This window comes from Egretta garzetta, unplaced genomic scaffold (assembly GCF_000687185.1).
Source record: "Egretta garzetta isolate BGI_Z169 unplaced genomic scaffold, ASM68718v1 scaffold85, whole genome shotgun sequence".
Classification (NCBI taxonomy): Eukaryota; Metazoa; Chordata; class Aves; order Pelecaniformes; family Ardeidae; genus Egretta; species Egretta garzetta.
Genome location: NW_009259718.1, coordinates 3,819,762 through 3,844,047, shown reverse-complemented (window position 1 = coordinate 3,844,047; position 24,286 = coordinate 3,819,762). Strand labels below are relative to the sequence as shown.

The 24,286-nt window shown below is 49.7% G+C and overlaps 2 protein-coding genes across 3 annotated transcripts; one reads left to right on the top strand and one right to left on the bottom strand.

Moving 5' to 3' along the window:
* Positions 1–13: 13 nt before the first annotated feature.
* PHB2 (prohibitin 2) lies at positions 14–6,316 on the top strand (the record flags this gene model as incomplete). The annotated part of the gene is made up of 8 exons (XM_009639196.2): positions 14–155; positions 270–454; positions 2,323–2,452; positions 2,931–3,034; positions 3,433–3,510; positions 4,060–4,136; positions 4,353–4,358; positions 5,124–6,316. Coding segments are annotated over 8 exons (756 nt in total), but the record flags the coding sequence as incomplete, so codon positions are not given.
* A 5,191-nt stretch (positions 6,317–11,507) lies between these two features.
* PTPN6 (protein tyrosine phosphatase non-receptor type 6) lies at positions 11,508–21,822 on the bottom strand. 2 transcript variants are annotated; one of them, XM_009639128.2, is made up of 15 exons: positions 21,436–21,813; positions 21,040–21,162; positions 20,538–20,732; positions 17,129–17,351; positions 16,270–16,386; positions 15,983–16,096; positions 15,474–15,570; positions 14,957–15,036; positions 14,716–14,865; positions 14,467–14,598; positions 14,061–14,215; positions 13,715–13,782; positions 13,160–13,311; positions 12,316–12,413; positions 11,509–12,195 (listed from the first exon to the last, which is right to left on the bottom strand). In XM_009639128.2, exons 1-15 carry the CDS (start codon positions 21,441–21,443, stop codon positions 12,087–12,089), a joined length of 1,821 nt encoding a protein of 606 aa, XP_009637423.1. In that variant the 5' UTR covers positions 21,444–21,813; the 3' UTR covers positions 11,509–12,086. The 2 variants fall into 2 exon arrangements, with proteins under 2 accessions (XP_035750447.1, XP_009637423.1); XM_035894554.1 differs by having other exon boundaries at positions 11,508–12,195; positions 14,467–14,865; positions 21,436–21,822.
* Between the last annotated feature and the right edge of the window lie 2,464 nt (positions 21,823–24,286).

The following is a 24,286-nucleotide window of genomic DNA, read 5'->3' as shown; positions in this document are numbered from 1 at the left end:
GTTCCCCCGCCCGGCTGCCGCGGGTGCCCGCGCGGCCCCGATCGCCCCGCGTAACGGGCCTCCTGCCCCTTGCAGGATCCCCTGGTTCCAGTACCCCATCATCTACGACATTCGAGCCCGGCCACGGAAAATCTCCTCCCCCACCGGCTCCAAAGGTGAGAGCGGCCCCGCAGGCCGGAGCGCCAGGCCCAGGCGGCGGCTGTGGGGTGGGAGGGGGCAGGAGCCCGGCGGCGGCGCGGGCCCTGCTCTCATCTCTTTCTCCTCCTCAGATCTGCAGATGGTGAACATTTCGCTGCGTGTTCTCACGCGCCCCAATGCTGCAGAGCTGCCCAGCATGTACCAGCGCCTGGGCCTGGACTATGAGGAGCGAGTCCTGCCTTCCATCGTTAATGAAGTGCTCAAGAGTGTGGTCGCCAAGTTTAACGCTTCACAGCTCATCACTCAAAGAGCCCAGGTGAACTTTTCTGGAGGAGACTTACACATAGATTGCAAAGAAACCACTGAACTGTGGATATGGGGAGCGTTATAATAGATGAAGGATAGATTTGTTAGGCTGGTAGATGGTGCATCCAAACGGAAAGGGCATGGAACTGTATCCCGCTTACAGTTTGATTCTGATAGAGAGAAGCACTAGAGCTGTACCACTAGCTTCTGAGAAGAAAATTTGATTCATTGGTATATAGAGTGCAAAACCGCGCCATAATGTAGTAGTGGGGGAGGGAGAGCTGATTTACATCATAGTCCATAAGTAACAGTAGAAGTGGCTTTAAAAAAACTGATTAGCTGGCACTTCATGGGTCTCAGAACTGTCAGAGCAAATTGAACAGACTTAAAGGATCTGAAAAGCAAAGTGGATGAGCAGTTAACAAAGCAGTAAACTTTCAGTAATGGGTGCTGCAGAAGGGTAGCAAATATTTCTGTTTAGAAAAAGATTAGAGAGTAATCTGGGCAGGGTGCAAAATAGTAGAAATATTTAGCTTATAAAAGCCTCTACCTGAAAGTTTGTGTTCTGATAATTTGATTGCCAGGGATTCTGGGAATATCTGTCACCTATCACCGCTGAGGGAGAGAGAAGTTGCTGATCTTCTTTTAAAAGGCTTTAGAGGAGATCCTGCGTGAGACTGCTAAAGAGGATAAGTTGTCAGAAAGATGAAATACAAAGCATCTCTTAACTAGTTGCTGATCCGTGATAAAAAAGCAAAGAGTAGAACTAAGCGTCCAGGTCTTGTCGTGAGAACTGATCCGTAGCAGGGACTTCAGGGTTTTGTGCTGGGCCACATGCTGTGCACTAAAGGGATTTGTTAACGATCTTGTCTAAAGAGAATGAGTGAAAAGGGAGGATGTGACAGCAAGGAAACAGTGTCTGCAAGGGATTTAAGTTCATCAGAAGCAAAGAAGACTTAGGTATATCTGAAATTTCTGAACAACTGACTTGAATTTGCCGTGTCATATATCCATGTAGTGTTCATTACTGTGAAGCGATGCATATTGAAGTAGTTGATAATCAGAAGAAAATGAAGTGAGTTTATGTAGTTACGTGCTTGCAGTTCACTCAGTGAAGGAGTCTGGCTTCATTTTAGAATTCTGCTCGGAAACACCTGCGATAGAAGTAAAAGTAAATGCTAGACTGGTCAAGGATGTGGTACTGTAGCAGTAATTTCTATGTAAGTCAAAATTTGGTGCAGGACTTGTCAGCCTGCATGAAAAAGACACTGGCAAGTTGAAGGTAACTCAGAAATTAGTAAAACTTTTGGTTTATTCTACTAACAACACTCATCCAAAGAGACTAAAAAAAGTGGAGTAGCCATACTAGACGAGCAGCTACAGTAATTAAGAGATGTGATACGTGTGTAGCAGTGCGAATAGTAATTTTTATTTTCTTTATCTGAATACAAATATGAGGAGACGGTCAAACTGCAAACAATGGCAAAATCAGAAAGGAGAAGGAAACGCTTATTGCCAAAACATGTGTGGGAACTGTGGAACTAGATGTGGTAGGATGTGAAAACAAAAAAACTTTCAAGAAGTTTTGGGGGGTTTTTTTGCATTATTAATTGTATAGTATAGTTAAGTAATAACTATAAGTAAGATGTAATATACTTTCAAAAATGCACCATGTAGCTGTGGATATGCAGCGTTATTTAGAGGCAACAGATTAAGGGATGGTATGAATGTCTGTGGTTCAGGATTTGGTTGAGGTAATGTCTCTCTTGGGCCTGACATGAATGAACTATGAAAAGCAGTTGTGTTTCGCTTTTGGAGTGCACAGGAAGTGAGAAACAGCCGGTGTTTGGTACTCTTTTTGCTATATTTGTGTTTCAGGTGTCTCTGCTCATTAGGCGAGAACTGACAGAGCGAGCCAAGGATTTCAGCCTCATCCTGGATGATGTGGCTATCACAGAGCTGAGTTTCAGTCGTGAATACACAGCAGCTGTGGAGGCTAAGCAAGTGGGTGAGTTCAGTTTAAGCCTGGAAAAGGTGGATTGCCTTTGCCTTTTCGTTGAATTATTAAACAAGGAAGCAGAATTTGGGCTAGCGTGCTGTTGGTTTTGCATTGATACAGCTACAGAGTTATAAATCTCAGCCTCCTTAGTTATGGAGCTAAACAGATTATTTCACAAGTATTATCAGAAAACTTTGGGTCATGGCTAATGGGGACAGTCTGTGGGACTGAGTTCCCAAGACTGTAAGGTTCCCCTTCAGACTGGGACTCCCATCAGTTACTATGGGGGTCATGTTTAGAGATGCTGTTGATTTTTATTTAAGAAGAAGTAAAGTACACTTAGATACCTTCCCCAAATAGTGGATATGGCCCCAGAATGCTATCGGTTCTTTCAGAAGTGGAGTCCCCAGGCCTCAGCTGTAGGGTTCTGGTGGAGGGCTCAGAAAGTGGGATCTGCTTTGAATGCTTTTGGCCATTCTCTCTGCAGCCCAGCAGGAGGCACAGCGCGCACAGTTTCTGGTGGAGAAGGCCAAGCAGGAGCAGAAGCAGAAGATTGTTCAGGCTGAAGGGGAAGCTACAGCTGCCAAGATGATATCCTGCTTTGGGAGATTTTGTGGGACATAGTTTGTGAGCTTGGCAGTCCTAACAATCTGTCACGTTGGGCTCACACTTAGGAGACTGTTATCAGATGATAGCTTCAAGTAGGTCACTGACTTTTCTTTTTTTTCCCCTACAGCTGGCTGGAGTGAGGTCAGAAAAGAGAAGGCCGTGAGCCTTCACTCCCTGTTGTAAGGTTTAATGTTTATTGGCTGTGCGTGACCATGATCTGTAATGTTGTTGATTCGGGGAAGTAAAAATATGCCTGCCCAAAGGCCCAAGTTATTGGGATAGAGATTAACGAGATGTTTGGTGATATGGTTTAGGAAGAAGCCCTTGACAGTAGGCAGCTTCTATTAGCAGGTTTTTCCTTAACTTTTGCTCCCCTGTACCTCGGTGAAGCTCTTAGCAGGAATCCAGGCTACATCAAGCTACGTAAGATCCGAGCTGCTCAAAACATTTCAAAAACGGTGAGCAATGAGGCACAGAATGTCCTTCTCTAGTCCTTGTGCTGTCCTCCCAGCCCAGTGGCCACATGATGAATATAAGGCGAATGTGACCTGCCCTGTCCTGATCTTTGTTCCTGCCTAGCCCTTCTCTGCTCAGGTAGAGCTTAAGTTTTAGCTTGCAGTGATCGGCAATTAGATGTGAGGCTAGGAGTTCATGCCTTCCATATGATGAGGCCAGATCCACATCAGATTCTATCACCCACACTCAGCTGCAGCCACCAAAAGTTCCTGGTTTCCTGCAGGCTGAGAAAAGGGAACAGATAAGCATGGGATCAAAGGTCTGTCTGACAGGGAGATGGAATGAGCACTGCTTTTAGAAAGTCTGATGGCGCTGGGACAGGAAGTCAGGAAGTTACAGAGTTGTTTTGGGGAATTGCATTGATTTAACCAAGATCTTAATTGAGTAAAACAAGAGTGCTGTATCTGGAAGGGGGATAGATTCGTTATTAGTGCTATTTCCCCGCGTGCATTTATACTTTATGCCATGTCTGTAATGGATTTCTTTTTCAGATTGCTGGCTCGCAAAATCGTGTGTATCTTGCAGCAGATAACTTGGTACTGAACCTGCAGGATGAGGGCTTTACCAGGTAAAGGGGCCAAATGGCTGGATTTATCTGCACCCTACCTATGAAGCTGGGCCCCTTTCTGGAGCTCTCTCGGTATCTTTTCTCTGAGAGGAGCTTGATACCAGAGGACACAGCCAAGTCTTGTTTACTGTGGAAATTGAGATTTTTGTAAAATCTAATCAATTTACTCTTCTTTTTCTTCCTCTCCACCCCCTTACTCAATCTCCTGACACACAGAGGAAGGTAAGGCACTTCTTGTTTTGATCCTTTTGTTAGTACTTGGAACAAGGGTGTTGATGTTTGCCTGGTGCCTGGCCTTTCTGGCCACAGGAAGTTTATTCCATCTCTACTTCAGTTCCCATTTGTGATGGGAAGCTTGAAGCCTTCCTTGCAGGAGCCACACACTCATCAAGCAGGAGATACTCAGTAATTGGAGCTCTGTATGTGTCCTATAAGGAATCTTGCATGGGGAAGGCAGGAGTAACTGAGGAGTGTCCTCTGATCTGTCCTGCTTATACAGGGCATCCTGCATTTACAGCAAAGAGGGCTGTAAGAATCATAGGAATTTGTGTTGGTTTGGGGTTATTATCTCTAGGAAGGATGCTCTTGTAACTCTCCAAAAGCTTTCCAGCCCATGCTAGAAAACCCCATTCCCTGCTTTCAGAGCTAGCAGGAGTTTGGTGGCTTTGCCTAATCTGTCTGGTGTTTACTGGACAAGGCAGTGCCAGCTGAGCTAATAGCATGCAAGTAAAGGCTTAGATTTCGTAGACTCAGGAAAGGAAGCCAGAGCTGGTCTCTTCTCTGTGGGATCTCTGATTGTAAGATCCTTCTTCCTTACCTCTGACCAGATTCTGTCTTATTCATCCCAGAAGGACTTTGAAAAAAATACCTAGTAGGAAGGACTTGGAAGTCTATATCCTTTGGGTGTGACACCCCACACCCCCAGGCCTGTAGTTCAGCTTTGCTTGTTCTTTCTGGACTAATGACATGCTTCTGTCTCCCTTTCAGTGACAGTCTCCTACTCAAACAGGGGAAGAAATGAAAGAAACTGAAGCCTCCTGGAACCACCGGCGCTGACCAGCAGAAGATATGAGTGAGGATCTTTGAACTCCCTCCACTAGCATTGCCCTCAGTTTGAAGTTGTTAATCCAGTAGCCAAATTTGGTTCCCATGCTCCATCTGTGGTGATCCAGTTAGGGGATTGGGCTCTGCTACTAGGCAGCTGTAATCCCTTTCTCACCCCACCTGTTAAATTTGGGGAGGGGGCAAGGGTGCTTACAGGCATTAGCCCCTGTGGATGTAGTAATTCACCTCTAATCCTCATTAATTTTTAGATTTCTGTGGGTAAAATCAGAATTTTTTTTGGCCAAGCAAGGAAGTTCTGCTGACATCAGCACTAGGTTTTTTTTCTAGTAAATTTTGTTTCTCTTTCACTCTTGGTTCCAAGAGAACCTAGGACTGAATTCAGGAAAATGTCATTCATTGGGTGCCTGTCACTGCTGGAATATCTGTTTGTGTCACTGTCTGCTCAGTGATTCTTTCAAACATTTGTAAAAATTAAAACCCCTGAAATTTATACTGTGTCTTAAGTGTGCTTAGTGTCAGAAAAAGAGGTTATTTTGCATAGGGGGAGGTGGAACAGAGCTTCTGTTTGGTTGAAGGCAGAATCAGGAGGTTGTGGGGAAGGGCGCAAGGGAAATACCCTCCTGCTTGCTGAGAAATCACAGGGTGGGGAGAGAATAATCAGGTGTGGGTGCTCATATAGCTGCACAGGTGACCAGGGCTGGTTTAGCTGCCTATAGATACCCAGATCCCTTTCTGCAGGGCTGCACTCTTGGTCTATATGTGCATCCAGGATTACACAACTCCAGGTGCAGGATCTGGCATTTGTTACTGTTAAATTTTGTGTGGTTGGTGATTACCCAGCATGCTAATCTATCAGGATCTCTCTGTAAGGCCTCTCCATTCGAGGGAATCAACAGCTTTTCCTAATTTGTTATTGTTGGCAAGCTGAGTATGCACTCAGCTCCTGTGTCTAGGTCATTGATAAAAGCTTTGAAGAGAACTGGCCCTGAAATGGAGCCCTGAGGCACACCACTAGTGGCTGGCCACCAGCTAGATGTTACCCCATTTACTGCGAGTCTTTGAGCCCGACTCATTAGCCAATTGTTCACCGATTGTATTGTATGCCTGTCTAGCCATGTGCTGGACATTGTCCAGAAGGATACTGTGATAGACAGTATCAAAAGCTTTGCTAAAATAAAAAAAAAATACACAGCCACTGCTTTCCCTGTACACTAGACAGGTAACCTTGTCATGAAAGATTACTAAGGTAGTAAGGCATGACTTGCCTTTCTTGAACCTATGCTGGCTTTGACCGATGACTAGGTTGTCTTTCAAATCTCTGTCAATAACTCCCAGAATAATCTTCTCCAGAAGTTGTACCAGGCACCAGTGTGAAACTGACAGGCCTGTAATTACCAGGATCATCTTTCTTGCCCTTCTTGAAAATGGGGACAATATTTGCCAGCTTGCAGTCAACTGGGAACTCTCCAGATTCCCAAGACTGTGAGACGTCTTGCAATAACATTGGCCAACTCTTCAGTACCCTGGGATGAATCCCACTGGGCCCCATAGACTTGTGTGCATTCAGTTGCAGCAGCAAATCCCATACAAGTTCAGAGTCAACTGGGAGCTTATCACTCCCCCAGTTGCAGTCCAACCCAGGTTTCTGGGCATCCCCGAGCCCATCATCAGTGTTAAAGACAGAGCTGACAAAAGCATTAAGCGTCTCTGCTTTATCTTGATCCATGTTTGGCGATGAGGTGACCAACCTCATCAAGTAACAGACCAATGTTTTCTGTAGTCTTCCTTTTGCTGTTAACATACTTTAAAAAGCCTTTTTTGTTATCCGCAACTGTACCAGCCAGTTTCAACTCCAACTGAGCTTGGGCCATATGAATTTTCTCCCTGTAGTGGCGAGTAGCATGTCTGTAGTCCTCCCGCATAGCCTGTTCTTGCTTCTAAAGTCCATACACTTTCTTTTTCCACCTAAAAAAAGGGTGGTGGTAAATGGCTCGATGTCCGGATGGAGACCGGTGACGAGTGGTGTCCCTCAGGGGTCTGTACTGGGACCGGTGCTCTTTAACATCTTCATCAATGACTTAGACAGCGAGATCGAGTGCACCCTCAGCAAGTTTGCGGATGATACCAAGCTGAGTGGTGCGGTTGACACACCAGAAGGAAGGGATGTCATCCAAAGAGACCTGGACAGGCTAGAGAGGTGGGCCTGTGTGAACCTCATGAGGCTCAACAAGGCCAAGTGCAAGGTCCTGCACCTGGGTCGGGGTAACCCCCAGTATCAATACAGGCTGGGGGAAGAAAGGATCGAGAGCAGCCCTGCTGAGAGGGACTTGGGGGTACTGATGGATGAAAAGCTGGACATGAGCCGGCAGTGTGCGCTGGCAGGCGAGCAGGCCAACCGGACTCCAGCACAAGAAGGACATGGAACTGTTGGAACGGGTCCAGAGGAGGGCTACAAAAATGATCCGAGGGCTGGAGCACCTCTCCTATGAGGACAGGCTGAGAGAGTTGGGCTTGTTCAGTCTGGAGAAAAGGAGGCTACGGGGAGACCTGATTGCGGCCTTCCAGTACCTAAAGGGGGCCTATAGGAAAGATGGGGAACGTCTTTTTAGTAGGGCCAGCTGTGTTAGGACAAGGGGAAATGGTTTTAAACTAGAACAGGGTAGGTTCAGGCTAGAGGTAAGGAAGAAATTTTTTACAATGAGGGTGGTAAAACACTGGAACAGGTTGCCCAGAGAGGTAGTGGAGGCCCCATCCCTGGGAACATTCAAGGCCAGGTTGGATGGGGCTCTGAGCAACCTGATCTAGTTAGCAGTGTCCCTGCTCACTGCAGGGGGGTTGGACTAGATGACCACTAGTGGTCCCTTCCAACCCTAAACATTCTATGATTCTATGATTCTAAGTTGCGGAAGGAGATCCCTATTCAGCCAAGTCAGCCTTCTGCCTCACTTGCTTGACTTCAGACATATGGCAATTGCCTGCTCCTGTGCTCTTGAAAGAAGGCCCTTAAAAAGCGACCAGCATTTATGGACCCTAATATCCTCAAAAGCGGATTCCCAGGGGACCTTACTAACTAGTTACTTGAGCAGCATAGTCTGCTCTCCCAAAATCTGGGCTGGTGGCTCAGACGACAGTTTTTCCTGTATCACCAAAGTCTTTAAACTCAACTATTTCATGATCACTATGGCCAAGACGGCCACCCACAAGATCATCTGTGTTTACAACCAACCATCTCTATTTACAAACAACTCCAAGTTAAGCTCTCCAGTGAAGAGGAGAGGCCTTTAGGGACGCCTTATGCAGGTGAAGCAGAGCACAAGATGTTTAAAGGAACAGATATAATCTATGGATTCCTGGTTTTACAACTCTCTGTTCCTGGAAATCAGAGCCATAACTAATACTCGTATGTCTTGACTTGCAATATCAAGGAAGCACCAATTTTTTTGAACCAGCTTTGAAAATGCATTCTCAAGTAGCCACCCAAAAATAATCTTACGTAACAATGCCTAAGCGTAAAGCAGACACCGCTTATTTCAGCGCTGTATTTCTTGACGTACAATCATGAAAATTCTTGGTCAGTCTATATCCTTTGCAGACAGTGGATATTGTGGACACATTAAGCTCTGGAATTTAAACACGAATGAAGTTCTCAGTGTAACCTGAACTTGCTCCACGTTTTCATGCTTTGGGTGAAGTTAACCATTGGTATGCCTTGCTTTATGGTGTGGCAGCATTTAAAGGAGGAGGTGGATTGGCATCTCAGACAAAAGCAGGTGTTTCCTGGGAGTAGGTCTTTAGGCCCATGGCTTGGAAGCAGGTATCTGGCATCATTCAGAGGTGAAACACGGTATGCTGCCACACATCTTTCAGCTTTACTTCTCTGCCCATTGTCCCCCACTGTCACTTTCCTGCCTTTTCCTGTAGTGACAGTGGAGCTGCAAAGCCAGCCAGTAAATGCGCGTGCCTGTTGGCTCACCAGCTAAGGGAAGAAGAAGTCCAGCACATGCGGAAGAGGGCCTGCTGACAAAGTACCATCCTCCCAGTACAGTGTGTCTCAAGTATGTGTCTTTGTCCCAGCCAGCTTTCTCAGCCACGTGCTCCAGAACCAGCTGCTGAACTCAAAAAGGATGAGATTGCTGCTGTGGCATTGGTTCTGCCTTTGGCTGCTTGAAGCAGAGCTTGCAGCTAAGCAGGGGCCAGAATGCCCCCGGTATGCGCAGGCTGGCGCATGGCACGCACTCATCCTTGGTGCTGTGATTTGTCTCTCGTAAGCTTGCCCGTTGCCTAGGCATAGGGTGAAGGGTTTTTTTCTAACAGGATGAGGTCTTTCATCTTGGAAGTACATTACTGCTGGTACCTGTGCCATGCAGCATTGGCCTGGGGACCACTGTTCTCTGTGTTAGCATGGCTGAAGTCACTGCAGCATCCACAGAGCTTGCCCACGCCTTTGTGCACTGCCCAACCTTGGCTCTGTTGGTGCATTTGGCACGAGATCAAAGCAGGGAACTTTGCTGAAGTTGGCTAAATTATCCCGCCCGTCATCCTGCTGCTGCCTGGCTGATGGGGTTCCTGCTCCTTCCTGCAAAGGCACCTCCTCTGGTCCTCTGGCAGATGGCAGGCCTGCAAGGACGCCACGCCTGCTTCCAGCTGGTTTGTACAGCTTCACCTTGCCATCTCCCAGGCAGGCACGTCACCCTGCAGGCAGATTGGCCATTGCCACTGTATTACAGGCTACCTGGAACAGAGTTCAAGGCACGCCGCATTCCTTCTCTTTTCTGCCCCTTCCCCATCTGGATTTGTGCTCTAAACTGAGAGGAGGGAGCCCAGTGCTAGGGTCCTCATGCCAAAGCAGGGGATTACAGCTGGACTTTTAAAGTGCTCGGTATGGTCCTGTGTCAGGCAGCTGGTAGGGGTTGATTATGCAGGTCCCTCAATGCCCTTACCTTCCCACACAGGGCCGACACATGGCTCAGATGAGACAAAATTCCCTGTCCCACAGTTCAAAGCATTCTTGGCCTGTGTCCTAGGTCACTGTGGGACCTAGCTCAGACTTCTCCCTAAGTGGGACTGAGCTCTTCCTGCTGTCAGCTCTAACCAGGTCCTACTCTGGGACATCTGAGTCATCTTTTTCTTTGAGTAGCAAATGCCTAAGCAGTGCCTGTACCTGTAAATTAAGGATTCCCCAGCACATTTGCGATCTAGGCCAGCTGCCACAGAAAGGGTCAGGTCTGCACTCTTTAGCTGTAGCTTGTTCCAAAGTCTCTCAGCATTCTCCCAAATGGTTCGTGGGTACAGTTCGCAGGCTGGGCCCTAGTTTTAACGGGCCAGACTTTAAAAACCATGCTGAGGCTCATTCTAACACCACCAAGAATGGGCTCCAGTACTGAGGAATGCTCTCCGGCATTCTCAGAATGATATAAATAGTGGTGGGAAAGGAGCTCTGGAGGTCTTTAGTCCAGGCTGCTGCTGCAAATGACAGTGTTACCAGCACTAGGTCAGACCAGCTGTGGCTTTGTCCATTCAAAAGTATTGAAAACCTGCAAGGACAGAGTTCCCCCTCTGAGTATCTGTTTGAATGCTGCCAGATAAAAGCAGTCTTAGTGTTCAACCTGAACCTCCCAAACTGCAATTTTAGACCATTGCCTCTGGTTTTATTATCTGCCACTACCATCATTTTCTTACCTCCCCCTCTGCGTAGCTGTAGATGAAAGTGGCTTAACACTCCACCACCTCTTTACCAGACTGAACAATCCAGCCCCCTTAGCCCCTCCTTGCAGGTGACCTACTAGTATCTGTGAAGCCACCACGTGGCCGTGTTCTGGTCTACCCTCTCCATACAGATGAAGTTTCATTTCTACCATGTGGTACCTAGGAAGGAGCAGCCAGGCACTACACTGTTTGCTGAAGCAGCCCTTATGACTTTTACCCTCCAGCTGAGGCTGGATACCACCAGAGATAGATGAGACAGATGATAAAATGAATAATGATTTGGGGGCATTAAGGATGACTCTTCCAAATACCAAAATTTAAGTGCAAAAGCCTGCGTCTGAGTTTCTCACAGCTAACTTTCTGCACTCAGATTTACCTGACAGTTACCAACACTCAAGGCTCACAGCAAGGAGCCACTGTAATTGGTCACAGCTTCTGTTCAGGAGTCTGAAGGCTGCAGGAAGTGATGAAAACTAAGCTAGAGCCATTCTTCTAAGTCTTTGTGGGGCTGCAAGCAAAGCCAGGAGTACAGCTATACTCAAAGAGAAATTATAGAAAAAACCTTTGGGACTCAGTGTTCAGACAAATACACATTTATTTACAAACACAGGAGAAAACACAGGCATCACGTCAAATTCTGGTATATTTACAGCATCCAATCAAAGGATCAAGTAGAAAAGGGATGACAGGGCAGAGGATTGGTATTAAGGCAAGAGGAAGTTTCCTGTTGAATTTCAGGGGGGCTGAGCTGAAATGGGCCAAGAACGCCAGACTTTAAAAGACGAGGCTTCAGGGAACACTACCAGGCTAAACTCTGACCCAGAGCAGTGGGCAGAGATGTCGCTCCTGTAAAAACCTTCCTTAGCTCTTCCTCAAGTCCTCTGAAGATGACACAGCAGAGGTGAGTTTGGGCCCCAGTGCTCAGAGAGCAAGGGAAAGAAGGTATGTGATTTTTCCCTGTTAATGAATGATGAAGGGGCAGCACAGGCAAGGAACAGTGAAGTCGGTCAGCTGAGCTGGAAAGCAGTCTGGTTCAGGGCATGAGAAGTGGCATGGAAGAGAAGGGGAAGGCCTAGTTCCAGTCCAAGACCAAGGCATGCGAGACAGGCCAGCCTGGACATGAGCTCCAGTCCTGCGCCCCGGGTTCCACACACCCATGGGGCTACCTGCAACGTATGCTTATTTTTTCTTTAGTGAGCCTTTCAGCTTCTTCTCTGACGAGCGTTGTTTCCGCACCTTCTCCTCCTTTTTCCCTAAGTTCTCATAAACCGTTGACTCCTCTTTCTGCCTGCAAGACCAGGGAAAAACAAGGGGAAAAGTGAGCAAGAGGAAAAAGCCAGCCAAGCCAGCAGGGAGACTATTGCCAGAGGCAGGCATAGGTGGGCCTCTGGTTTAGGTGAGCTCTTACTTGGAGGATTTTCGTGAAGCCTTGACGTGCACATTCCTCACTGCAGGGGGGTAGGCGATGTTCCCATACTCAGACTCGTTCAGCTTGCCCTTCTGAGACTACAGGAGAGAAAACCCGAGCTGGGAAGAGTGTGGTCTGGGAGAAGGGTGTGAGGCATCATGGAACAGTTCTGGCTGTTTGACCATGCTTCATGCTAGGGCCTCAGTGGAGGTTGGTGGTTTGCTGAAGTCCTCAGGCTCAGTGCACTCTGCCCGCTCCTGTTGCAGAGGTGAGCACCAGGGATGCAAATGCATCCTTGTACAGGGGTGAACAGTGGAGCAAGAAATGTCTGGCGGCACTGGAATGCCTGAGAGTGCCACATGTCAGCTAAAGAATATTAAACAGATAGCAGCATCTAGTGGATGCTGCTAGGGGCTACAAGGAGAGATAAAAGATGCCACTTCTCAGCAAGTAGGAGAAAATCCTTTCCACAAGGCCTTGGGAAGCAACGGCAGGACCAGGATAGGAAAGACAAAGAGGAAGGGAGGGGGCAAAGTCTTTGCCTGTCTTAGATTCAGCTTGTAACAAACCAGCACTTGGTGGAGACATTACACAGAACGTAGTTGAAATAACTGCATTAAAACTTACTGCTGTTTAGCAGTACAGAAGGGGTTAGTATTTGAGCTGCCAATGTTGTCCCCTGAATTTTAAAGAGAGGAAACAGGAATTCAAATCTTGGTGCACTGTCACAGTCTATGTAGGTGGCAGTGCCAGCTTAAAGCTTGGGAAACACAGCATTTGGGCTCAGAGCCAGCACCATGCAGGGCCTAGACTCAGGACAGGGAAGTAGAGTCCCCTTTCTCACCTGGATAACTTCCAGCTTTTTCTTGGTTGTCTCTATGAACTGGCAGATGGCCATGTAGATGAACTTGTACTGGGCCTCCGTCTGCACCATCCCTGAGCGTTGGGCCCTCACCATCTGGATGGTCTTCTGGATGTCAATGTCACAGTCCAGCCCTAGCAAGGAGAACCAGAAAAGCTTATGGACCTTTTCACTAGCCCTCCCCTCTCCCAATTCTCCACCAAAAGCAGTCACAGTGGAGGTCAGTCAAGAAGCTTCCACCTCCCTCCACATTCTTTACTCCTGTATGGACCTCCTACCCCTCCTTCCTGCTCAGTATCTTCCAAGTCTGGCCCTGGAGGAAGAGCCCAAGCTCAGGGAAGGCTGAAGCCACAGTAAGTGGACACAGCGCAGAGATCCAGCAGCTGTCACATAGCAAGGACAGCACAACCTTCTCAGGGCTGTGGCAGGCTCTCTCCCACTGATACCTGATAGTTTTCATCCCTTTGCAGCTGGACTTAAGGGCACAGCCCTACTGAGTAGGCCAATTTACTTCAAGATACTTTGGGGTCCTCTTACCCTTGGTGGAGATTGTTTCCACTATCATATCAATGACGATGATAGTCCCAGTACGGCCAATCCCAGCACTGCAAGGAGAGGACAAGCAGAGGTCAGAGCAATACAGCTCCTGAAACAAAGTGCAGCTGCTTCGACGGAAGGATACGGCACTTGTAGCAGCTGCTCAGCAACACCACAGAAGAGTCGATTCAACAGGCAGCAGAGTTTGGTTTGGGGGCATCAAAGAGGAAAAAGCAAATACTGGGGCTGGCATAAGCTTCACTTGCAAGTCCCGGGGAAGAGCTGGTGCAGCAGGACAGACTTTCTACACCTCACCCATGCTTCAAACCCCAGCCTCTGTACTAACCTGCAATGCACCAGAATAGGCCCTGCATCTGGGATGCTTTCCTGCTTCTGGTTTATTTGGTCGAGGAAGCTGAGCACTCCTCCTGGCTCGCTGGGTACGCCGTGGTCAGGCCAGCTCAGGTACTGGTAGTGCCAGATCTCGCGCACAGCCTTACCCTGGTAATAACAAAACACCCTACTGGTAAAACTGCAACACAGTCCTATCCCTGGCCTCTGTCCCAGGGAGAGGTGGATCTGAAGCCAGAGCCACTGTGCACTTCTTGGTGAATCCAGCAGTGTGATTCCAGCCCAAACCAGGTGGGAACAGCAATCCCAAGAATGATACCACAGCGGCATCACCACAGCACCCAGCAGTTCCCAGCTTTAGACACACAGTGACCATCAGACCCTCAGCCAGGCACACTCACGTTATCCATTGGACACACACAGAGGTGCCGGAGTTTGTACTCCAAAGCTTCGTGCTCCCCAGCGTTCTCCACGAGGTAGGGACCGTATTCCTTCGTGCTGCCCACCTCTGGCCAGTAAGGCACACACTTGTTCTGTGTGGGCAGAGAGGGCAGGGTGAGGATGGGCAGAAGGCAGGAAAGAGAAAGAGCAGAGCAGTGGCTGAAGGGCACAAGAGGGCGGCTCCGAGACACTGACAAGCTGCTACTTACCCGCCCTTTTTCTACCTCCCGTGTCGTCATCACAATGATGCGCGTGTTCTCCTGCCACACCATTTGCCAGAAGTCATTGACTGTGGCATCCAGGCAGCCCTGGCTAGCGATGTAGGTCTTGGTGCGCTCATCTGGGCTGATCAGGTTGTTCTGAGTAAGGACAGGGGAAGATCAGGAATGCTGCAGGAGCTGGCAGGCCCTCCCCCATTTGGGGCATACAGCCATCTTTCAAGAGTCTCACCTTGACATAGTTGGCATTGATATAGTCAGATCCAGGGATATTTGGGTCCCTTCCTTGGAGGATGACTCTGGAGTGATCAACTGGGAATGCATCAGAAGAATAAACAAAACAATGAGATACTCTGTGCCCAGCCACAAGAAGCTCCTTCGCTGCCGCACACCACCTCATTCACGCTACCCACTGCATGCAGCATGCCCCATGCTTTCTCCTCTCCTTCTCAGGGGTCAGACCAATCTCACCCCGTCCTCCCATCTCTCTACCCCTATGATGGGCCATCAGAAGCTAACGAGTCTGATGCAACCCTCCCTCCTTCCTTCAAGGACATGAAAAGGCCGTGACCTCTCTCATCAGCTCTTAAATCCTCAATGCCACACACCTTGTAACCTGCTCTGGAGGATAGAGTGGGCTGAGGCAGGGCCAGGGATGACTTGGACAGCTCTTCATTGCCTATTTGGTTGGGGGTTTTTTTGTTTGGGTTTTTTTTTTATTATTTTTATAGGGGACAAACAAGACTCACAGGGCAAGATGTTCTTATACCGGTTCTTGCTCTTGTTTTCAGGTCTCTGACCCTCTTGACGGTCGAACAGGTGCTTGGCTTCCTGTTTTTGCAGGCTCTGAGAGGAGAAGAGAGAATAGCCATGACAAGGGCACAACGTATGGCAGGGGAGATGGGCGCTCAGAGGAACAGTGGGGACTCTGGGGACACACGAGCATGCTTGTGGGAGAGCAGAGAAGTGAAAAGCAAACCTAGACTTGAAAAGCCCAAGGTTCATGCCCTTACTGTCTTGGTCACTCGTTCTCCCAACCATGAAAAAGCACATTTCTACCTCACTGGGTTCACTTAAAGATGACACTCTCTCCCCAGAGGAACAGGTTCCAAACAGAGACTTCTTTCAGAGATAAATTGACAAGAATTTACAAGACACCTGAGAAGTTTCTGTCCAGGAAGAAATCAGGGATGGAGAATGAGGTGGTGCACAGGGACTTCCCCAAAAGCCAGAATAATGTCCCCCAGCAGTTTCTTACATCAAATTCCTCCCAGAATCCAGCCTTGGATGTCTCATCAGTTAGACTCTTCTTGTTCAGTTCCTGCACTCTATTCTCAATGTCAGCAGCATTCACTCTTGTAGCATAGTAGGGCTGGGGATGGGAAAACACAGTGGGTTGGCATGAGAGAGAGAGAGAGATGCTGCTGGAGAGCAAAGTCTCCTTTGTGTGCTGTGGCGAAAAGGAGGAGAGGGACACAAAGCAGAAACAAACAGCAAGTGGGTCCCTCCAAAGGATCCCTAAGAATCAAAGGAAGCGGGATTTACCTGCTTCAGGTACACAAAGGAGCCAGACACCTCCTCAATTCCAGTCTTCTTGAAGTGCTCCACCAGATCTGCCAAGCTGTCAAACGTTTCAGCACCTCCAACTGTGTAGCGTCCATTCTAAGTGGAGGAAGAACGTGTAATGTCCCACTTGTAACATTCCGATAGACAAAGCTGATAATGCTCAGGGGAAAGGTAACGCTGGGGTGCAAAGCCCCACTGTGCCAGTGTCTATGCCATAGACACACAGACCCTGTGCCATGCAGAAAAGCATTTCCTCTGGCAGGGAGGTCAAATGGCAGTTTTCCCTGAGAACACTAATTTCACAGCATGGTGAACTGACTCCTGTTCTCCATGGATGGAAGCCCAGGGAAGGTATATCGCCCTCAGCTCTCATTCAAGGTCAGTTGCTTTCTGTCCTTGAAACCTCCCTCCACCTTCTGCATCATCCCACATGGAAGAAACAGGAGAACTTGTGACAGCCAGGTTGGTAACATCCTTCAGACTAAGTGTGGAAGCCTGGCAGAGGCTCCTCCTCCAAGAGCTATTAACTCTTTTGATGATCTAATAATTAGATTGTGAATCCTCCTCTCTCTTTCACCACAAACTCCCTATAACTGGAGTTCTCTGTCACACTGTGAGCCCTGCTTCTTCCCATGTCCGAGCACTCAGCGCTACCCACGGTCACCCAGGCTGGGGCAAGGACATAAGGAACCTGCCAGGTCACAGCACTTTGATACAATTTCAGAAACGCTGCTGGTGGTAATCAAACTGAGAGGGCCCATGCTGTTGAGGACACGACCAGCGGAGATCGGCTGAGACCTCTTCCACTCCCTTTCCTTTTGGTCTCCCAGCTGCTCACCTCACACATGATCTTGATGTGCGTGACTTTGAGCCGGGCCCCAGAGGCGCTGGTTGCCCCAGCTGATGGAGTATCAGACCCAGGCTTAAGCTGGTCAGTGAGCACGGACAAGACAAAATCCCCAGGTTTGCTGAGGCTCTCCCGCACCAAGAAGGTCCAAGGGGTGGCTTTGGCCTGGAGAAGTGACTCAGCTGCAGAGCCTGACAGATGCCCATGGTACCACCTAGGAAAAAACAAGAGAGGATCAGAAGAGAGGTGGAGATGCAGGTAAGTGGATGCCCTTGAGCTGATGAGTGAAGGACTGCAGCACCGGGGAAGGGTGAGGGAGGAAGAAAGGAAGGGGGAGACCAAGGGGAGGGAAAGATTTTTTTTGGAATGAGGAAGGCATCCAAGGCAGGAGCATGATCTTTGGAAAGGCAGATGAGACAGAAAGAAGTAGAGAGCTGAAAAGAAAAGGAAAGGGCAAGGGATGAGGTGGAGGTAGAAGGGACCCAGGGAGCAGAATGCTGGTACCAGAGGACACAGTAGAAAACCACCAAGTGTGATCCAGTTGTGTCATACACACAAGCACAGGTAAGCAATGGTTGCTGGCTTGAAGACCAGCTGGGAGAGGGTAGTCCATGGGTTTCAGCAGCTGCCAGCATTACTGGGATCCTAGCCTTATTGCTGCAGGGTGCTTCAGAAACTCAAACACCAGGGAAAGAAATGTAAACCCTTAGTGAGTCAGAAATTCTCCCATCAGATTTAGCAGCACCCAGATGGCTGTGTTGAGATCAGATCCATTAAAGAACCATCCCAGAAACCCCCTCTTTCTGAAACTCAGTCACCTCTTCAATCAAAGGATAATTCCTATTCTCTGGGCACATCACCCTGCAGCAATCAGCCTGGCCATAGGAGTGAGCAGCAGGAGCCACCTGGGGCCCATATTCTGCTCCTGGTATCTATCACTGTTGCTGATCCATGTGCGCATTCCTGTCCTCAATGAAAACACCCAGTCAGCATCCCCTTCTCTCCTCTCAGCATCCCCATTTGACCGAGATGTTCTCTGCCTTGCTGCAGGCCTGGACCCAGGGCACAGAGGGACACAAGTATGGCGCAAATGGCACAGCTGGTACAAATGATACTGCTGCTGCCAAGCCCCTTCCCACCTACAGAGGTCTCAGGGGGTGGATGTGTGCCTGCCTGGTGGGATCTCACTGCACTGTGCGGTGCGGGTGCAAGTGATGGGCACCAGAAGCAGGCTGGGAGATGGGACAACCCTAGCATCTCTTCCTAGTGCAGGGCTGTATGGCCCTGCAGAAAGCCCAAATGTGACTCAGGTTGTCTCTGTGCAGATCCTCATGCCTGTCCCAAGCTCCACAGTCCCTTTGGACCACACTAGAAGGTCCTGGGGGGCACTGCTGAGCTGCCAAGTAGAGATGCGGAAGGCCATGTTCACTGCAGCTCTGTCCTGCTTTCAGAAAACCCACTTGGAAGCTGCGGCTAGAGATCCAAATGATAGAAAGTTGAGAGCTGTGAGGTGCTCTGGGCACTGGGAAATGCTCTGAATCATCCCACTCCTCCCGGTACCCATTTGCTGGTGGAGCCTCTACTGGGTTTGAACACAGCTCAACCCGGGGGCCAGCACAGTCTTGGTGCTCCTGCTCCAGACCCTTCCCTCCTTCCCAGCTCAGTGTCAGGGAGAGGATTTTGGCCCTTCTCCTCCAGCAGGGATGGGCCTGGCTCAAACAGGCCCCTCGGGTCCTGGGACATCCCCATCTCCAGCTGGAGCTGCGTGCTGGGCTCTGCATTCAGGGGCCTTTGCAGCACGGCCGTGGTGCCAGCCAAAGGCCATGTTCACTGCAGCTCTGTCCTGCTTCCACAGAGCTGCCTCAGCAGCCATTTTGGCCCTCTCCCCTGGCGAAAAACCATTTCAAAAGCAGGTAGCTGTTGCATCAGACTGACTTGCGACGCTCCTCCCTGCTCCGGCTCATTGCAGGTACCGCAACACGCACCAGACACACTCCATACGTCACTGCGCCCACTGCCATCAAGGCCAGGCCGACCCTTCATAGACGAGCCGGTGCGGCTAGAGCTGCGGGAGCAGGCTTGCCACACACGGAGCAGCTAAGAGTGGAGGCCAGGGGTGGTACTGGCATCTATGGCGAACATCACGCTGTTAGGGCTCTCTGTGCCCAAGAATTGCAAAGGAGCTTGGGAGGCCATGCCCCAGCCACAGAAGCATTCATTCACCCCTGTATCTGGCCAGATCAATGCATTCCTCTACGCAACATCCAGGAACCATTTTGACAGCAAGAGGCAGCAGGCAGTTGTTGTGCCTTGGCAAGTGGCTTCTGCCGATCCTCACCTCGCGCACTGCAAGAAATAGCTGGTGGCTTCCACTGCACAGTGCTCATTAACTCCCAATCCTCCTCCCACAGAGGGTTCGGCCACCACATGCCCATGCTCAGACGCACCCCTGGGGAACCGGTTGACCCCTTCTGCTCATCAAAGGGGTCTCTGGGCCTCCCCTCCACAGGTAGGAAGGGGTTAATGGGTCCCCGTCCCCCCCTCCCTTCCCCCAGTAGAGCCCAGCTCTTCGAAGCCACGTGATGGAAAATCACTTGGGGAGAGAGTGAGAGGAGCTTTCGTAAGAGCCTGGGGGGGGGAGAAGTTTCCAACCGCAGGGAGGAAGGGAGGAAACTGCAGGGCCACAACCCAACGGCCTTGAGTGGAGAGGACGAGAGGACAGCCGGCACCCGGACACTGGCCCCCCTGCCGCCAGACCCCAGGATAAGCAGGGGTGCACCCGGGCGCTTCACCTGGGGCACCTTTGCTCCCTGTCTCCAGCATACAAGGAGGACCTGTCCGCCCCAGAGCACAGCACGACTGCTCCCCAAGCTGCGTCGAGGAGCCTGAAGGCACAGCACAAGGGCAAAACCACCTGATTTGATTTAGGAACTTAGTGTCAGAGACATATGCAAAGCGGGGACAGGAAGGAGACAAAGCAGGCTAGGAATAGCAGGGGAGTGTGGTTCTGCTCTCAGCTACACGAGTCACCTAGGCCTGGAATAGGCAAGGAAGTTTGGGGCAAGGCTGAGGGCTCCCACATAGCATGTCACTCTACAGACCACTGCAGACCCATAACAAACACCACAACCTGTCCTTTTAGGATCAGTAATATAAATAGCAAAGGCAACAGGAACCCAGAAGTAAAACCAGAGCCCTAATAGGTCTGCCATGATGGGTCAAGGTATGCCCAGCTACTCCCGGGGATGCTGCCTCCATGGAAGCAGCATAGGAGCGTATGGGAGGCAGGAGATGCTTTTTGCAGGGTTTGCCCTGGGGATGCAGGCAAGGCAGAAAGAAGACCACACAACACAGAGGAGGTGTCATTGCAGATATGCCAGCTGCTTTGCTTTCTCCATACCTCTCTGTAGTGGGGTCGGAACAGTTGAGCGGGTATCGCAAGTCAATGATGGTTCCATCTTTGTCCTGCAGTGAGCCCTGTTGCTGCGTGTAGTACTCCACCAGTTCTGACAAGGTGGCAAACTTCTCCCCTCCATACAGGTCATAGAAATCTCCAGTATTCTGGATGCGGATGTGGGTTACCTGGTCACCAACTCTGTGGGATTATATGCAGAGCAGCGCAGTGAGGCGGTTGGAAAAGAGGCAGAAAATGTTCTGTATTACCTCCTGCCATGGAACCAGAGCAAACCATCCTGGTGAAAGGAGGTGACTGGAAAGAGAAGCTCCTGGGGCAACTCAAGGGAGGGTCTAAAAGATGTGGGGAAGCTCAGGTCCTTTTACAGCTTGGAAAGAACTCAAAGGAATAAGGACAGGATGAAAAAGATGCTACAAGACATGTGAGGACCTAAGCATTCTGCATATGTAACCCTGGAAAGACAGAAGTTGGGGTTCAAGTTACTTACCGAACTGAAAGAGAAAAATCCCCCTGGTTCTTCCGACTGGGTCTGGCCAGGAAGCTCCCATGTACACCTCGTCCCTTCAGTAAGGCTTCAGCTTCCAGCCCACTCAGGTCACGGTGAAACCACCTAGCACAGGAGAGAAAAAACAGGACCAGGTGAATGAAAAAGGCCAGGCACTGTTGTGGAGACTTGTACAATGAAGAATGGTCCCCAGTCAGCATCCCTAGAGATGCCTGTGCAGGTGATAACCAGCAGCAGCATCCCCTCCTACCTGACACCTCCCCCAGCCTATGAAAGGTTTCCATTGAGATACAGCTTCCAGGATGATGCCCCCACTCCAATCTGTCCTACTTTCCCGGCCCCCCTCCCTACACACACACACTTCTCAGCCCCTCTTACCTCACCATCGTGGAGGGCGAAAGAAGAGGGGACCAAGTGGCTACCACCAAAGCAACTCAAAAAACACAGAGGAAAAATCAGTTTGCGCTGGCGAGAAAAGGGAAGTCGCAGGTCTGTGCTGGAGCACCCAACGCCAAGCTGTTTCTGTGCCTCTTGGGAGCTGGCCATGTATCTCTCCTGGCGTCTACTGTCAGTCCATTCAGACCCTCTCCATCCACCCGTCTCTGGATACGTGCCCTGGTCTCTGGCCCTCTGCAGAGAGCTGTTGGGCACAGGCAGGCGCAAGCCCGTGCGCAGCTGGGCACGCGCGGCTCCGGGAACAGGAAATGCTCTGAGCCATCAACTCCCCAGCCCCAAGCTGCTTTGCACACACTTCTGCTTCTCCTTTTGTGTCTTTCCTCCCCATCCCCCCTGTTATTCTTGGGTCCCCGTCTTTTTTCACACCAGGGTCAAATCCACGAGTGCATCTTGGGTCCCGGCTGTGCTCACAAAACTCAGTTCTGTATGTGCTCTCTTCCCCTTCTTCCTCAAAAGGCCAGTGAGAAACATGAGTGCTCCCCACCCCCAAGCCCTGGCTGCAGTGCCAAGGGGACCATGGCTGCCTGGGGTCACCCACACACCTGCAAGGCTGAAGCAGGCGGCACATGCTAGCATAGACTGGGCAATGAAGCACCCTACTACAGGCTATGACTGCCCCGCTGCCCAGTTTGGCTCTGCTGGGCTGCCCTCAGACACCCAGCTGAAACCTCCATACTCCAGCTCGCTGATGGATCCTCTGGGCAGATCAATATCCTGCACGCTCTGCACGGCTATGGGGGGGAATCTGTGCAACCCGGAGGCGCAGACTTGGAGGTCCAGGCTAGTACTCTAAGCACAGCACTGCCTTCCTGAAAACAGCCTGCTGGGGGATGCGGCTGACACAAGCATTGTGTAGCTCGAAGGGGATGGGGTGGGAGGAGGTAGTGTTGAAGCTGCCCAGATAAGCAGGCAGAGCGCCGAGCAAACAGCAGCCACCTGCAGTGTGCCCCATGAGAGCTCAGCTGAGTCCCTTCAAGATCCCAGCACAGCATGCTGAGGCCAAAGCTGTCAACCTGGACAACTGGATACAGGGAAGGAAAACTAACCATTCCCAGCTACGGCCCATGACTGCCCTTTTCCATAGCACTGGTTTCAAGGTCTGCAGGTCCCATGAAAGAATGGGAACAAGGCAGTGGCCAAAGAGGGCAATCCAGCTGGCAAAAGGAGCCTGACTCTTCCCCAGGGCCATCTCAGCTACTCTGTGTGGTGATGTGGGCAGCAGGAACAGCAAGAGACTTGCCCATTTCAAGTATCAGCAGCTGCAGACTTCCCTAAACACCACCAGACTGGGAAATCCTGCAAAAAGCTGCTAGCAATGACCAGTACAAAACTCGTGGCCAAGACAGAAACTAACAACAAAGGGAAGTACAGGAGAGACGAGTGGGAAGCTAAACTTCATTGCTAGAAAGGCAGCCCAGGCACCTACAACAGCTTCCTTTGAAATACTTCTAGTTTCGCACACATGATGAGCTGGGATGTGGTGAGCTGCAGGGATCCAGCTGTACTGACTTAAAACTGATGCTAAAAAAAAGGAGACTTTAAAGGCACAGAGACCTGTGGCTCAAGGGAACAACTTCTATACGAAGTTGCAGAAGTTGCACCTACAAGACCGCACCTAAATCTGAGCCAAACTAGCACTGACACAGGAAGGAAATGCTGTTTAGTGGTAGGACAAAAATTACAGAAACTTCTGGGCAGAAGTCCCAAAAGAGAATTCCTGATATGAAAATAATGTTAGATTACATAGGGTTGATACGAAGCCACGGCAGACAAAAATAAAACCTAGGCATCCCTAGACCTTATGAACTGGCTGAAGCAGAAAATCCGTATGAGGAAAAGAACACTGGTGGGACACAGGGGAACAGGGAAAGAACAGATAGCAGAGAGTCCAGATCAGAGTAGAAAGGGTTGCATTAGCACTAAACCCACGTAATTCAGTATCTTCCAGTAGGACAAACCATGAGGTGCAGCGCAACCCACGTGTCAGTATTTGTGCAGATAAAAATCCCCAGATCACATAATTTACAGAATGAATTTATACTTCTGGTTGCTTTCAGCTCAGGAAAGGACTGGATGCAGACAGCTGCCTCGGTGGCTTTGAGCTGGGCCACCTAATTAAAAACTACCAACGAGGAGCTCCTACTGGTAAGGGAGGGAAATACCACAGTGGAGAAGCAATTTGTTGGTATCCTTGAGGTTGCTCTCCTGAATGGCTGCAGCATGCAACAGCAGACTATAACTGAGCCGCTAAAATACTTTCTTAATATAAGCAATGGGTCAAGAGATTTCAGCAAAGAGACTTCTCTGACGCTGTTGTTTGGCTTTCAGTACAGTGCAGATGGTAGAACCTCATCTTGTAAATCCTTTGTGGAGCCAAGCCACAGCTAGCATGGGAACAAATTTAGAGAAGACAAATGAAATAGCTAATTAAAAGACACCCACACCTGGACTGCTGTAAAAAAAGACACCAAAAAACTGGACCAAATCCAGCATACGGCCACTTAAGGCGGTGAGGAGCCTGGAGCACAGCAGCGGCAGAGGAAGCTGGGTTTGTTCAGCTAGGAGAAAAGACACTTAAGGAGGGATTTAACAGCTGTCTGAGACGTACCTAGAGGGGGACTGGAGGTTTTAGAGCCACGTTCTTCTTTGTAGGACGCAGCAAAAGGACAAGAGGCAACAGGCATAACTTGCAGCAAGGGAAATTCTGATTAGGCACCAGGAAAAATTGCACATGCACTCCCCCCCAAGGGCGGCTCAGCAGTTGCCGGAGGGG

Bases quoted from the DNA above. Each gene is read 5' to 3' on its own strand.
- PTPN6 (XM_035894554.1), bottom strand. The intron at 16,097-16,269 runs GTAAATCCCGCT...TCCCATCCCCAG, and splicing joins CCTTTGTGTACCTGAAGCAG to CCCTACTATGCTACAAGAGT. The intron at 13,312-13,714 runs GTAAGAGGACCC...TCTCCTTGCTAG, and splicing joins GGAAACAATCTCCACCAAGG to GGCTGGACTGTGACATTGAC.